The sequence below is a fragment of the Propithecus coquereli genome, unplaced genomic scaffold (genome assembly GCF_000956105.1).
Source record: "Propithecus coquereli isolate 6110/MARCELLA unplaced genomic scaffold, Pcoq_1.0 Scaffold127, whole genome shotgun sequence".
NCBI classification, from domain to species: domain Eukaryota; kingdom Metazoa; phylum Chordata; class Mammalia; order Primates; family Indriidae; genus Propithecus; species Propithecus coquereli.
The window spans coordinates 6,498,276-6,513,305 of record NW_012136858.1 but is presented as its reverse complement, the minus strand read 5'-3'; the positions used below and the strand labels follow the sequence as shown (position 1 = coordinate 6,513,305).

The 15,030-nt window shown below is 43.4% G+C and overlaps 1 protein-coding gene across 1 annotated transcript in view; it reads left to right on the top strand.

Annotated features, from left to right (window-relative positions):
* MDN1 (MDN1, midasin homolog (yeast)) overlaps nucleotides 1-15,030 on the top strand; it is a 164,975-nt gene that overhangs the window by 119,748 nt on the left and 30,197 nt on the right. The window contains exons 63-78 of the mRNA XM_012638185.1: nucleotides 134-338; nucleotides 1,107-1,342; nucleotides 1,999-2,094; nucleotides 2,734-2,828; nucleotides 3,166-3,287; nucleotides 3,880-4,026; nucleotides 4,873-4,982; nucleotides 5,619-5,692; nucleotides 6,200-6,398; nucleotides 7,931-8,093; nucleotides 9,898-10,044; nucleotides 10,550-10,676; nucleotides 12,133-12,238; nucleotides 13,533-13,648; nucleotides 13,920-14,405; nucleotides 14,648-14,874. Coding sequence (XP_012493639.1) covers nucleotides 134-338; nucleotides 1,107-1,342; nucleotides 1,999-2,094; nucleotides 2,734-2,828; nucleotides 3,166-3,287; nucleotides 3,880-4,026; nucleotides 4,873-4,982; nucleotides 5,619-5,692; nucleotides 6,200-6,398; nucleotides 7,931-8,093; nucleotides 9,898-10,044; nucleotides 10,550-10,676; nucleotides 12,133-12,238; nucleotides 13,533-13,648; nucleotides 13,920-14,405; nucleotides 14,648-14,874 — 2,656 coding nt within the window. The remainder of the gene's footprint in view (nucleotides 1-133; nucleotides 339-1,106; nucleotides 1,343-1,998; nucleotides 2,095-2,733; nucleotides 2,829-3,165; nucleotides 3,288-3,879; nucleotides 4,027-4,872; nucleotides 4,983-5,618; nucleotides 5,693-6,199; nucleotides 6,399-7,930; nucleotides 8,094-9,897; nucleotides 10,045-10,549; nucleotides 10,677-12,132; nucleotides 12,239-13,532; nucleotides 13,649-13,919; nucleotides 14,406-14,647; nucleotides 14,875-15,030) is intronic.

Genomic DNA, 15,030 nt, shown 5'->3' with positions numbered 1-15,030 from the left:
CTGTCGTATGACCAGAAAAAATTTGAAGCTGGATACGCTATTTGTAAATTCATTACTGGTACTGGTAAAAGTTGTTTAAGGGCCCAGTAGTCTTCTGGAGGAGAATAAAGGAACTTCAGATGGACAAGAAGAGAAAGCAGCCACCAACCCAGAGCTCCTCTCCCAGAGTTCAATGCAAACAGTGATGCTGATACACCAGCAGTTGTGCCTCAACTTTGCTCGATCCCTCTGGTACCAGCAGACTCTGCCACCACATGAAGCAAAGCATTACCTCAGCCTGTTTTTGTCTTGCTATCAGACCGGGGCATCTCTTGTGACACACTTCTACCCCTTCATGGGTATGGTAGTTTACTTTTGTTATGCCTTTGGGAAATCAAAGCGAATAAATGCAGTCACAACTTCTAGAATAATTGAAATCATAAATTTCCCTGATCAATTCCCTGTTTTCCCTTAATTCCTTATTGATGGAGTTTCCTTAACTTAAAGAACTTGGAGCTAATGCAAAAAAAATTGATTGATTAATAGAACTCTGCAGTAAGATGGATTTTCATTGTTTGAATCCTTTGGGGTGAGAGATTAAAAAAATAAGGATATAAACTTAATTTAAATGGGTTTTTTTCCTCAGCATTATTTCTACTTTCCCTCTAATAGCCTCAGTGCTTTTCAAATAAAATAATATAATCGTGGAAGCAACCTGGGAATTCAGAAATGAATCTCATAGTATATGGTTTGATAGCAGTTGGTTTGATGTAGTTTCCTACATGACTTCATGAATTATTCCATACCATTAGGAAGGAGGCTTTAAATTTCCTTTCTACTTAGCCATAACTACTACAAAAACTAGGAATTTGAATGCATCAAATTAAACTCTGCACCTTCTTGTTTATACCTAGGGTAGTATCTGACTTCCTCTGTATATCCCAGAAACTTGAGAATGGTGGTATTAGGATCACAGTTCTCTAGGCCAGTGTGGCCTTGGGGGACAATGGCAATGAAACATATGCTTCATTATTCCCAGTTAGTTCATTGTTTTGACATCTTTCTAATATGTTGATAGATAACTTACTGAGTTCACTGACTTTACCACGATCTTGTTAACTTCGCAGGAGTTGAGCTGAATGATCAACTCCTGGGCAGCCAGCTTTTGTCTTGTACCCTCTCCCATAACACTCTCTTTGGGGAGGCTACCTCAGACCTGATGGTGAAGCCTGATGGGCCCTATGACTTCTACCAGCACCCCAATGTTCCAGAAGCACAACAGTGTCAGCCCGTCCTTCAGGGTTTCTCAGAGGCTGTCAGTGAGTTGCTGCAGGATTGGCCAGACCACCCAGCACTTAAGCAGGTAAGGTAGCTGGTGAGGATGGGATGGGCTGCATAAGTTACTTAATCTGCACTGAGGCTGTGCCTCATGTCATCCCTGGAGGCATTCATTTGCACAGTTATACATATAAACATAGGGTTAAAGAACCCCAATGCAGTGAGATGCTATTTGCTAACTGCAGCATGAACACACCAGTTTCGTATTGTCGTCGTATAAAGAATGGGGATTCTGTTAATTGTATTTGTTGTTCAGGGGTTACTGTCTACATATGAAAATGTTGCTGTGTTTATTCATACACATACTACCAAGGGCTTCATGGTTTTCTTAACTGTGCTAGAAATAGGGTTTGCTTTTTCAAGATTGGCAATTTTAACTCACGTATTGCTCTGCTCTGTGGTCTTCAGCCAGTTTTATAACTTGCACTACAGAGAGTAATAAGAGTAATTGTCTTAATCAGCTTCAGTCATATTTCCAGAGTAGTGTGGCAGATAAAGGGCTTGTCTCGGTCAGGATCCATAACCCTGGACGTTTGCATCCACAGTTGTCAGCCGTGCTTTCGAAATGGAAAATTTGGGTGAAACTCCTGGTCAGGCCTCTCCTTAGTACCCTGTGACTTTGGGTCACCCGTATTCTTACTGCGATACCCATATCTTTTTTATTTTTTTTGTTTTTTGTAGCTACTGGTCGTAATGGACAGAATTCGTAGCTTCCCACTTTCCAGTCCCATCTCAAAGTTCCTGAATGGCTTAGAGATCCTTCTGGCAAAAGCACAGGTAAGAAAATTCTCTCTTCCTTGTTTTAGTTTTTAGCCAATTGACAAAAGATTTATCTTGTGGTGGTTATTAGAGGGACAGAAAGTCATAGGTTGGGTTGGAGAAAGATAAACATCCTTGGTTTTTCTGGCATGCGTGAGATCAGTGCAAGTGAGGCCCTGGCTCCGGTGGTTGGGCGAGTTGCCTTATCTCCTTTTCAGGGTGGAGTGCAGTGTCCACCAATAATGAGGGCTCACTCTTCAGGACTTCCAGGCGGGCCTTCCGTCCAGCTCCGTGCTTGTACACGTCATCCCCCTTGATCCCTTCACGGCTTCTGAAGTAGCTAGTGCCTCCCCATAGGACAGGAGGAGCCACATGACTTTGATCAAGGTCACATAGCTAACAGCAGGAATTCGGACTCCAGCCTATAAACCTTGTGCTTTTTGCCTGCTTCTAAACTTGGCTGTGCTGGAGTTCTGTCGTATGACCAGAAAAAATTTGAAGCTGGATACGCTATTTGTAAATTCATTACTGGTATTGGTAAAAGTTGTTTAAGGGCCCAGTAGTCTTCACTCAAGAAAAGTCTAAGATACTTTTGAGGGAGGAGGTGATTAAGGGATCGAATAACGGCCAGAATAAATTTTATCTTTATTTCTTTAGGATTGGGAGGAGAATGCAAGCCGAACTTTGTCTCTGCGGAAACATCTCGATTTGGTCAGTCAGTTGATCATTCGGTGGCGAAAACTGGAGCTGAAGTAAGTGACTCTCCTTCCCTCTCCTGAACTTAGGTTGTAAGGACTTTGGTCTTTTGTTTGAGTTATGTCAGGGTTTATGTAGTATGGTAGTTAGAGAATGTGCTTTTTAGTCATTAATCACAGAGTTAAAAGCAAGGCATTAAAATGACCTTAGTACAGGTCAGACAACACCATACATTCTTGAGGCAGCACGCTGGGTGGCTTCACCATCTCCATTTAGGATGACAGAATGTGGAACATACAGCTTCTATTTCTGTGATTTCACATATTTCAAGTATATAATTTACGTATTTCAGACATATTAAATGCCTCCTTGGCTTCTTCTCTCATGTTTCAGCTGCTGGTCCATGAGTTTGGATAATACCATGAAGCGCCACACTGAGAAATCCACCAAGTACTGGTTCTCCATCTATCAGATGCTTGAGAAGCACATGCAGGAACAAACAGAGGAGCAGGAAGGTAACGCCTGCCAGTACACTGTCTGCCCATCGAGAGGCTCCCAGCTCAGGGGAGTGCTGCAAAGTGGAGGATCTGCCTCCCCCCACCCCGCCCACTTCTTTTACACAGGACACATCATTTACCTTCACGGTATTTCTGAGAGGTCAGCCAAGAAAACTGTGGAGTGCTTTTCTTACTGAGAGAATAATATTAATGACAAAAGTCAGAAAGGTTTAAGCGACTTGTCCAAAGTCCAGAGAACCAGTCATATGATAAGGTTTTCTTAGTCTCTGTGTCCATGAAACAAGTCAAAATAAAAGTTGCCTTTTTGGTGGGTATTAACATGCTTGAGTGTTTCATACTTATGACAAGCACCTTACAATTCAGTTTCATAATTTGCTGTGAGCGCATTTAACACATACTCTTGTGTGTAGCTGTTACTTTTAAGTCAGCTTAGAATTTAGCTGTGGTCCTTGCTTGAAAACTCTGCTTTAATTTTGGTCTCTACCTGTTGGCCATCCCTCAGGGTATCCCATAGTAGATTGCATTTACATTAGGAATGGGGAGTGATGGTTGAAGGCACACATGTATTTTCTTCTTTGAATCTCTAAAGATGACGAACAGATGTCCTTGATGCTGGTGATCAATACGTTACAAGCATTTATTGAAGGATCCTCGCTGGGAGAATTCCATGTGCGACTTAAAATGTTACTGGTTTTCCACTGTCATGTCTTGCTGATGCCACAAGTTGAAGGAAAGGGTGAGGAATTTTTTCCTTTACTTTCACATTACACTGTTAAATGGGTTAGGCTTTGAATTCTCCACATGAGACAGGTTATCTTGTTGCACACCAGGTTTTAAACAAGATACTTTTAGTCATCTTTAACTTTAATGTTTAAGTCACATTAGCTGCAGAGAAGAACATTTCAAAGTAAAGTGCAGACTGCTTATAAATGAAGCATTGACTAGTGAACTCTAGGAGAAGTAAATTGCCAGATGAAGATGTCGAGGACTGGTGTGTTGAGGCGGCACCTCTCTCTATGTAGACACTGTAAATGTCCCGCTAAGCTGCTGCTTGATCCAGGCCATTATTAGCTGCTTTGATCTAGTGAGAGCACTACCGTATATCAAGGAACTGCACATACAACTGCCTGCTCCCAATTACTACCCCTGGCCACGGCAGTTGGGATAAAAATGTCACTGCAGAATGAGTATAGATTGTACCTGATTGAGCATTTGAGGTGAACTGCTTAATTTGCCATCTTTGAGAACAAGCTCAGTTTCTGCTAATTTTACCATAAGATTCAGAGAAAGAGTTTGAAAGTGTGATTTTAGCAGGACCTCTGAGTATATCATCTTTAAGGACAAAAGCGCAAAGAAAGCATCTCTTACAAGCAGAAATGACAAAAAGGGGAGTGTTGACAGCCTACGTCTCTAGGAACTGCTACATTCAGCTAAGCTCCCTACATTACCGACCTGTGGACCCCCTGTAGTCTCACGGCATAGAGTAAGGAGAAGGACCATCAGGGAAATGTGAAGCCCACAGGTGGCACCAGTAGCACATGCAGCAAGTGTGGTGTTTTTGTTTCCTTTTCATTTCTTCCAGATTCACTTTGCAGTGTTCTATGGAATTTGTACCATTATTACAAGCAGTTCTTTGACCGGGTCCAGGCCAAAATTGTGGAACTTCGTTCCCCCCTAGAAAAAGAACTTAAAGTAAGACGAACAGCTGTCATGATCACTCTTGGGAAAACAAAATCAGAAAATTCTTTTTCTTTAGTTTTGTTCTGTCATCCATTTAACAAAGAGGCAGGGTCTAAGGGGAACAGAGGCAAGCATCGCAGCCTCCGAGTAGGATGGTAGGTTGTGGCATTGGCTCCATTGCTGACCTGGCCAAGTGTGTGAGGGTCAGTGGAGTGCCCCTGTTGCAGAGTCCTCAGAGGATTGGCACAGAAGTCTGTCTGTGCCGCCCTGGTCTCACCCGGCTCATCCTCCACCTCAGAGGTGCTCCTATGTCTGGTGTTCCAGGCACCACTGATGTGCCATGGGAAAAGGAGGCCGTCTCTCTTTGATACTCTCACGGGTTGTAGAGACAGCCCTGGTACACGGGTCATCACTAACTTGGTGGTATCTAAGCTGGAGTACAGATCAAGTGACATGGACTGTAGCAGCACTCTTTTTTATCACTTTGAAACAAACACATGGTTCTTTTTTATTTTACTTGTTCGCTGACACATGGTCCTATGTTTGGGATGGAGTGGGCTCTGGTCTTTGGCAAACACATATAATCTAGAAAGAAACAGAGTGATAATAGCCTTATAGAGCCATTTCTTGAGCTTAATTATCTTACAGGAATTTGTTGAGATATCCAAGTGGAATGATGTCAGCTTCTGGTCCATTAAACAATCTGTGGAAAAGACACACAGGTAATTCATCTTTTAAAACTGGTGGGACCAAATCTCAGAATTTTGTATGGTAGGGAGTGAGATTACATAGTTACCATAGCCTGACTTAATACAAATGCCTTCAACTTGTAGTGGAAAAATAAAAAACAACCCACTGGATTATTTTGATGTGGTTTTCCATCGGCACCCCTAATACGCAGAGCAAAGTCTCCCTGCAGGAAGAATTGGTGTGCCTTGAGGCAAAGCAGGCTATATCTCAAGTCTTCTGCCACCTTCTAGCTGTTTACCTTGAGCAGAGCAATCCCACCCTTCCTGGCTTCCATTTTCTTTGCTAGAAAAGGGGATGACAATACCTGCCATACTTTTTGTCTTTAAAAAACAAAATGACTATGACTATCTAAGTAGATAATTGGATACAAAAGGTACAGGTTATTAAGTTATGTGCATATGTATTATAATGTATTTTTTGTATTTCTTCACTTTCTAATCCATTTTTTTCTTCTTATCTCTGTCATTACCTGAGGTCAGGACCCTCTTTAAATTCATGAAGAAATTTGAAGCCGTCCTGAGTGAACCCTGCCAGTCATCCCTGGTGGAGAGTGACGAGGAGGAACAGCTCGACTTTTTGCCCAGGCCTACAGAGACAGCTTTGAGTGAGGCATCTCCCATTCAGAGTCTAAACAAGACACTGAGAGAGACCCTGTTAGCCCAGCCAGCAGCTGAACAGGTACAACTTCTGGGACAGTGCTTGGTAACAGATGTTTTATGTGCAAGGGGTGTCCTGGGTACTAAACAAGGAAGTGCCTTTGAAATCTTGTTCTTTGGACATATATGGCATTTGTTTATCTGCCTGACACCACTACAGAATAAGGCAAAAAATGTTGATACTATTGCTAAAAGTTTAACATTAGTCTGTAGGAAATAACTGTTGTACTCACCTATGAACATTTCATCTACTTATGAGGGAAGATTTGAAGCATTGGTTTAAGAATATGCCATTGAAGCTGTGGTATAAATACTCCCATCATGGCCAATTTCAAGCACCAGCAGTTAAGATTCGGCTTCCAAAATTCCTGAAAACTTTACAGTGGTAGAGATCTTGAGCGAGCAGGTCTATTATGGGATGTGTGTTTCTGCTTCATGTCCTTGGGTATGGGGAGCTCTAAGATTGTGGAGCACACATCAAGAGAATAATTAATTTTGCTTTCTTACTGTACTTCCCACCTGGGATTCATAGAGTTAGTAATGGAAGTCCTCAAGTTATTTTTAATATTTTAGTAGGTCAAAACATATATTAGAAACTGAGCATAGATCAGATGTGTTGGCTCATGACTGTATCCTGGAACTTTGGAAGGCTGAGGTGGGAGGATTGCTTGAGGCCAGGAGTTCAAGACCAGCCGGGGCAACACAGTGAGACCCCCATCTCCTCAAAAAATAAGAAAAACTAGCTGGGCTGGGTGGCTCACACCTGTAGTCCTAGCTACTTTAGAGGCTGAGGTGGGAAGATTGCTTGAGTCCAGGAGCTCATGGCTGCTGTGAGCTGTGATCCTGTCACTGCACTCCAGCCTGGGAGACAGAGCGAGACCCTGTCTCTAAAAGGGGGAAAAAAAAACCTGAGCATGTAGCCATGATATGGCTGCCAAATTTATATTCTTTTGATTGTATTTGTCAGCTCACTGCTTCTGTCATTCTGATAAAAGAGTTTGATTTGCTAATGATGACAGCATAGGAATTTTAGGAATTCTTCAGGCAACAAAATGATTGAAATATGCCCCTGGTAGATAAAAGCTCTTCCCTTTATCTAGTATCTGAATTCCTGATATTTGAACTGTTAATCAGAGATTGGAGGGTAGAGGAGATGGTAATAGAAGAAGGATTTGGTGGACCAGGTTTGCGTTGCATTTGTATCTGAGAGAAACAGTATGGCTCAGCAACTTAAGGGCAGCAGTTATATTAATCATCCGGCTCCATGCATAGATCAGAACTGGAATTTCCTTGTGGCTTGTATAGAAAGCACTGCTGGATATAGAGGTGGGGTGGGGGGGTGTCCTTCTATTACTGTACTGTAAAACAGTACACCTATGTCAATATGAGTGATGCTAATCTGGCTGTCCCTGCTCATGAGACTCACAGAGATGGTGATAATAGTTGCTGCGCTACGGGTATGTGTACGTGTGTGTGCAATAGTTAAATTTTGCCCCCGGGCAGGTTAAAACTATTTCTATCATTCTTCAGAGTAATCTATGCTCTGTCTCACAGGTCATGATTCCAGAACAGTATCAGGGTGCTGCTCCTTTCTCCTTGGAAGGAGAGCTTGTATGTCGCTTGCCGAAGCTCATGAAACGAATGAGGAAGATATGCGTGACATTTATGAAGGAGAGTGCTCTGCCTCACCTAGTGGAGGGCCTCGATCAGTTCACTGGTGGGTGCCAGCGGCCAGGAGCAAGGGTGGGACTTACTCTCTGTTTTCCCCAGTGGCCCAGGAGGCGTGAGGATGTGGTACCTATGTCCCTTTTTTGACATCTTATATAGTGAGCAGTAATCGAATAAGCAAGTAGACTAAAAACCAGCAGAGCCTAGACACAGGAGCCGAGCCAACTGAGAACACACACACTGTCATGATTTTCATCTTGTCATCCTTTCATGTAAACCAGCGATGTTATATGCCATTTTCTAGGAGAGCCCTGTCTATACCAGTTCTTGTTGGTTGGGGATATGGGTAAAGGGGCAAAGAGATGGGTTTTCCAGAGTTTCTAAGCTGTCCCCACCTTTCAAAATGTTGTCTTCCTTGAGTAAAAGGAAAAGGAAGATTCATCCCCAGACCTTGTTTTCTTCACTTCAGCAAGATGTAGAGGTTTCATTTCTCTAGCTGTCCTTGTTCCGGGAACATGAGAGCCAAGATCTGCTCTGTAGTATAACGGACCAATAGCTGCATAAGGGAATCTAGAGCTTAATAGTTAGGGCCCTTGGCAGCTTTTTACCATCTTCCTCCCCATCCACCCCCACCCCTAGTGAGTGTGGGCCTGGCCTGCCTTTAATGAGGCTGCCGTCTGATCTCAGGGAGCTCTTGATTTTTAAAACTTGTCAGGATAATAGCATACTGTCCATTGCTCAAGGTGACTTGTCCTGAGCCTGAGGATGAGGGTGAATGGAATACAGATCCATGTGCATCTCCTGGAAAGGAGACACGCTTCTCACTCTCCGACAGTGTCAGTATAACGTGTGTGGTGCTTCTGTAGTCATGGTGATGGCCTGTATTTGTCTGTTAAGGCTGCCTTAATAAAGTACCAGACTGGTGGCTTAAACAACAGAAATTTATTGTCTCACAATTCCAGAGTCTAAAAGTCCAAGATCAAGGTGTCAGCAAAGTTGGTTTCTTTTCTCCTTGGCTTGCAGATGGCCACCTTCTCTCTGTGTCCTCACATGGTCACATTTCAATCTGTGGGTTCTCTGTAACCTAATCTCTTCTTTAAGGACTTCAGGCATACTAGATTAGGGCCCACTCTCATTTTACCATAATCACCTCTTTCAAGGCCCCGTCTCCAAATATGGTCACATTCTGCGGTACTGGGGGTTGGGACTTTAACATGAGTTGGGGGTGGGAAGCACACACAGTTCAGCCCATGACACTGCCCGTAGCAAGTAGGCAGCACCCTTGTGTTACAGGTACCCAGGTGTATTCAAGAAGGTAGCAAGGTAGCATCCACTCATTAACTGAATGACCTTTTGAAGGTCACTAGACCCCTCTGAGCCTCTCTTTACTAAGAAATAGAAGTACAAATAAGTGCAGATTAAAAGAGCATTTACGAAGTACCAGCTACAGTGTAGGAACCCAATACATACAATGTATTTATCAGAAATTTCTCTCAAGTGATTAAAAATTCCTAATACAATACACTGCACATAGTTGGTGCTCATTAAGTGTTTTTTGCTTGATTGATTATAAACCCCTAAATAAAAAAGAATGACCATTTTATTTTGGTTGATTGTCAAGAGATAAGAAATCCATGTGTTCTTATTTTTCTGTTCCTTGCATCTTGACCAGTTTAGTTCAAACACTTAATGAGAATTTACCAAATGCTAGGGACTATTAAGTACCCAGGATATAAAGATGAATGGTACCTGGTCCTTGTTCCCCTAAAAGTTCCTGGTATTCAGTAATTTAAACACATTACTAAGCCCTTGGGATATTTGTATCTCCATTTCATCCTTGTTTTCCCCTACAGGTGAAGTGATATGCTCTGTGAGTGAGCTGCAGAGTTTAAGGGTAGACCCTTCTGCAGAGAAGGAGAAGCAGCGGTCAGAATCCAAGCACATTCTCATGCAAAAGCAGCGTGCTTTGTCAGACCTCTTTAAACACCTTGCAGAAACTGGTAAGGTTCTTGGTTGAAACCCAATGAAATACAATCACCAACTTTTAGGAAGGAAAACAACATGGGTGATTTTAGGGAAACTCCAGAGACAGCTGAGATGATGGACAGCAGGTGGCAGACAAAGTTTTGAAATGTCATTCTAAGAGTTCCAGTCACCTGCAGGAAAATCTTACGATCAACCATTTATGATTCCTAAATGTTTTCATTTTGGTAATGAAGTTTCTCAGAATGCACATTTTTTCTTTCATCACAGTATGCTATACAACACCCACCCTTACAACGCAGCATAGATAGTAGTGCTTTTCAAACACGAGTCACCTGGGGAATCTTGTTAAAGTGCAGGTGCAGGTCCTGTTTGAGTCAATGTGGGAGAGAGAGTGCATTTCTGACACGATCCTGGTCATGCTGTTCAGAGGACCGACTTTGCTTTGAGTAGTAGTGGCCAGGGGGACACATCCATTCTCACCTGAGTTTCTTTGCCTAAATGAATGCATTTATTTCCTAGGTTTGTCATATCGTAAAGGTCTTGCCTGGGCCCGTTCAAAAAATCCTGAAGAGCTGCTTCATCTTCACCCATTAGATCTCCGGAGCGCATTGTCCATAGTCAGCAGCACACAGGAGGCTGATTCTAGGTTTGTTTTTGTTTTTAATTATAAAGGAGCAGGTCATTTAAGACTCCATATTCTCATTTCCCAAAATGGGCATAGCAATACCTCTCTGGCAGAGTAGGCGTAAAGGTTAGCCTCGGTCAGGCTCTGGCATCTGGTGAACGTTCAAATGTAGGTCTAACTTTTCTTCTTTTTCTATCCTCCTCGTATTCACGTCTCCATTCTTCTTTTTTTCTTCTTTTGCCCTTTGATTTTCCTGAGGTCTGCTCACTTGATTTGAACATACAGGTGGAAATCTGGGAGAGATTGGCTACATTTTTAGCTGCTCCGTATATATGCCCTTTATAAGTTCTAATATATTCTTAAATTTGAGAGCCTATAAACTCATTTTTATTTTTTTTGAGACAGAGTCTCACTGTGTTGCCTGGACTAGAGTGCTGTGGTGTCAGCCTAGCTCACAGCAACCTCAGACTCCCGGGCTCAAGCAATCCTTCTGCCTCAGCCTTCCGAGTAGCTGGGATTACAGGCATGTGCCACCATGCCCGGCTAATTTTTTCTATATATTTTTAGTTGTCCGATTAATTTCTTTCTATTTTTAGTAGAGACAGGGTCTCGCTCTTGCTCAGGCTGGTTTCGAACTGCTGAGCTCAAACAATCCACTCGCCTCGGCCTTCCAGAGTGCTAGGATTATAGGCGTGAGCCACCACGCCCAGCCCAAGAGCCTATATAAACTCTTGAGACAAGCACCACCTGTGTGAAGACCCACAACAGCGGTGCTATAAATGAGATTTACACAAGCTGGATGCACTACACATTTGTGTTTTGTTTGCTCAGTGGCCCTCCTAGGACTTTAAATTTGAATTCAGCACAGCATTGTAACAAGCGGGAGTTTTACATAAGCATTCTGGATTTTCAGTTTTTCAGGAAAGTTTGCCAAGTGGCCTTGCATTCCCATTTGGTCAACAGTTGGCTGTAGCTTAGTACTGGCTCCCTCTTTTCTTTTTTTCAGTTTTCAATTTTATTTTTTACGAGGCTCTCCTTTTGATAGGACACATGCTCTCTCCAGTTTACTTTGGTCCTCGACAACACTGTGGCTCCCCCACATTGAGGTCAGGTGTCACTGCCATGTGTCATTTTGTGCTTGGCTGCCCTTAATCATTTATGTTACCTGCCTGGCCCCTGAAAGCATCAGAATTTATGACCCCTAGCCTCCACTGCCAAGATAGTTAAGTTATAAAGATTTCATTGAGGAAGCCATACTGTCATAATTTATTTTTCCATGAGACTTCCAGTGCCGCGTATACAGTACACCCCTTGTATGAAGGACTAATGAGTGCCTGACTGAATGCATCTTCATAGAAATAAGTCTGTTCAGGCTGTGGGCTTTTGGTCGTGGCCAGATACACCAATCTGAGTCTTGAGGATGTGGGGTGGGAGATTGCGGTTTTAATTAAGTAAATCATGTTGACATCTTTTCCAGGCTGCTTACAGAAATCTCATCTTCGTGGGATGGGTGCCAGAAGTATTTTTATCGCTCCCTTGCACGGCATGCCAGGCTTAACGCAGCCCTAGCAACTCCTGCCAAGGTACAATGACAGACTATGGGAATTGCAGGGGCCCGGGGAAAGATCCTATTTTATTCATCCCAGGGCAGTGTTCTCAGACCTTTTGAAGTGATAATAACTCATTAGTGAAAGTGACTGAGCTTTTTGAAGAGCATCCGTAAACTTAAAATATAAATCAGTATAATTTTGTGCTAAATCAGAGTGCATCTTATTTTATTTTTGTGTGTATATATACACACACACAAACACACATGCGCACACATACACAGATACACACCACAATTTTTTTTTTTTTTGGAGACAGGATCTCTGTTGCCTGGGATACAGTGTAGTGGCGTCATCCCTATAGCTCACTGCAAACTCAAACTCCCTGGCTCAGGCGATTTTCCCACCTCAGCCTTCCAAGTAGCTGGGGCTATAGGCATGCACCACCGTGCCCGGCCAATTATTTTACTTTTTTTTTTTTTTTTTTTTTTTTTTTTGAGACAGGGTCTCACTGTGTTGCCCGGGCTAGAGTGCCGTGGCGTCATCCTAGCTCACAGCAACCTCAAATTCCTGGGCTCAAGCGATCCTCCTGCCTCAGCCTCCCGAGTAGCTGGGACTACAGGCATGCGCCACCATGCCCGGCTAATTTTTTCTATATATTTTTAGTTGTCCAGATAATTTCTTTCTAATTTTTTTAGAAAGACGGGGTCTTGCTCTTGCTCAGGCTGGTCTCTAACTCCTGAGCTCAAACAATCCGCCCGCCTCGGCCTCCCAGAGAGCTAGGATTACAGGCGTGAGCCACCGCGCCCAGCCTATTTTACTTTTTATAGAGATGTGGTCTTGCTGTTGCCCAGGCTGGTCTTGAACTCTTGGCCTCAAGCAATCCTCCTGCTTTGGACTCCCAAAGTGCTAGGATTATAGATAGTCGTGAGCCACAATGCCCAACCTATAATAAATTTTATTACACACACTTGCCAGGAGGACCGGTTATATAAGACATTACAGAAGAAGAACTTCAAATTGAGAATGCCATCTTCAGATCTTTTTTCCCCCTTGTGAATTGAGAAAAAACCATTAATATTCATTTCTGATATTAAATATAGTTCCTATCAGTGCCATATTGATCTGTGGAAGCATAATTTGAGAACCATTGCTCCAAAAGATGAACATGTTGCCTCTAGAATGCAGCATATCTGAAGCTTATATAAGCAAGGGACTCTTCCCCAGAAAAGAGTTTCTGTTTCTTCCATGCAATGGCTCTTTAGTAGAGCCCTTGTGAATGGTGTTTGCCAGCAGCACTTAACCATGTTTTTCCTTCTCCCTCTGCTAGGAGATGGGCATGGGCAACATTGAGCGGTGTAAAGGGTTCTCAGCACATTTGATGAAGATGCTCACCCGACAGCGGCGCTCCCTGACCATGCTGACTGAGCAGTGGATCATCCTCAGGTATCAGCTCACTAGTTGGGTTTGTAGCATAAATTAGGAAGAATTGTGTAAGTTAGCTCAGAGGTGCTTGCGCATGGGGAGAGGAGAGGAATGTGACCTACTCTCAATTGTGAATATGAATTTGAGGCCAGTAGAGCAGGGATCCTTCCTTCTTGGTTATGTGAAAAAGGCCATACTTGTTGAGAAACATGCAAACGAATTTATTGTTAAAAACAACATGGTGACGTAGTTTAAGATGCCATTGTTTTTCCCTGCACATTTCTCTGCACAGGAACCTCCTCAGCTGTGTGCAGGAGATTCACAGCAGGCTGACAGGGCCCCAGGCCTACCCCGTGGCCTTCCCCCCTCAGGATGGCGTGCAGCAGTGGACAGAGCGGCTGCAGCACCTGGCCATGCAGAGCCAGATCCTGCTTGAGCAGCTCTCCTGGCTCCTACAGTGCTGCCCTGGTGTGGAGAGAGCTCCAGGCGACACTGGTGCCCAGGCACAGGTTCAGCCTTCTCCTCTCCACCTGGAAGAACAAGAACTCAACAAGGAACAGCCTCCCGGAGCAGTGCCGGACCTAATTCCCTCCTATCTGAGCTACCCATCTCCAGTACCTAGAAGTCAGCTGCCATCTGGTTGCCGAATGCGGAAACAGGACCAGCTTTGGCAACAGTCAACTATGAGATTAACAGAGATTCTGAAAAACATTAAAATGGTGAAAGCAGACATTGACAAAATTAGGCAGCAGTCTTGTGAGACTCTCTTTCATTCTTGGTAAGTGTATCTATGTCTTTCCTTTTCCTCTGTGTGCTCGGGTCCTTATCAGAGTTTAAATGGGATAAAATTACGAAAAGAATTGTTTCAGTCCTCTGTTACTCAGTGGACCCCTATAGCGGTTTGTGGCATATGTGTAGCTGTAAACCTTCAGATACAGTGAGTTTTGCCTCGCATACATTTTAATGGTTGTGTGTGTGTTTTAGCCCCTTCCTTTCAGCATTGTGGTATTTCTGTTGCAGGAAAGATTTTGAAGTTTGTTCCTCTGCGCTGAGTTGCCTGTCCCAGGTGTCAGTTCATTTGCAAGGCCTAGAGTCCTTGTTCATGCTTCCCAGGATGGAGGTTGAGGAAAGAGACCCACAAATAGCATTAGTTGAAAGCTTGGAATATGTAAGAGGAGAAATCGATAAAGCCATTAGTGACTTTACTGCCTGGAAGACACATCTGTTTACTTCAGACAGCCAAGGAGGTAAGGAGTGTAGTTCAGTAAGAGAGTAAAAGCCCAGTATAGAAATGACGTCTTGCCGGATGTGGTGGCTCACGCCTGTAATCCTAGCACTCTGGGAGGCCGAGGCGGGCAGATTGTTTGAGCTCAGGAGTTTGAGACCAGCCTGAGCAAGAGTGA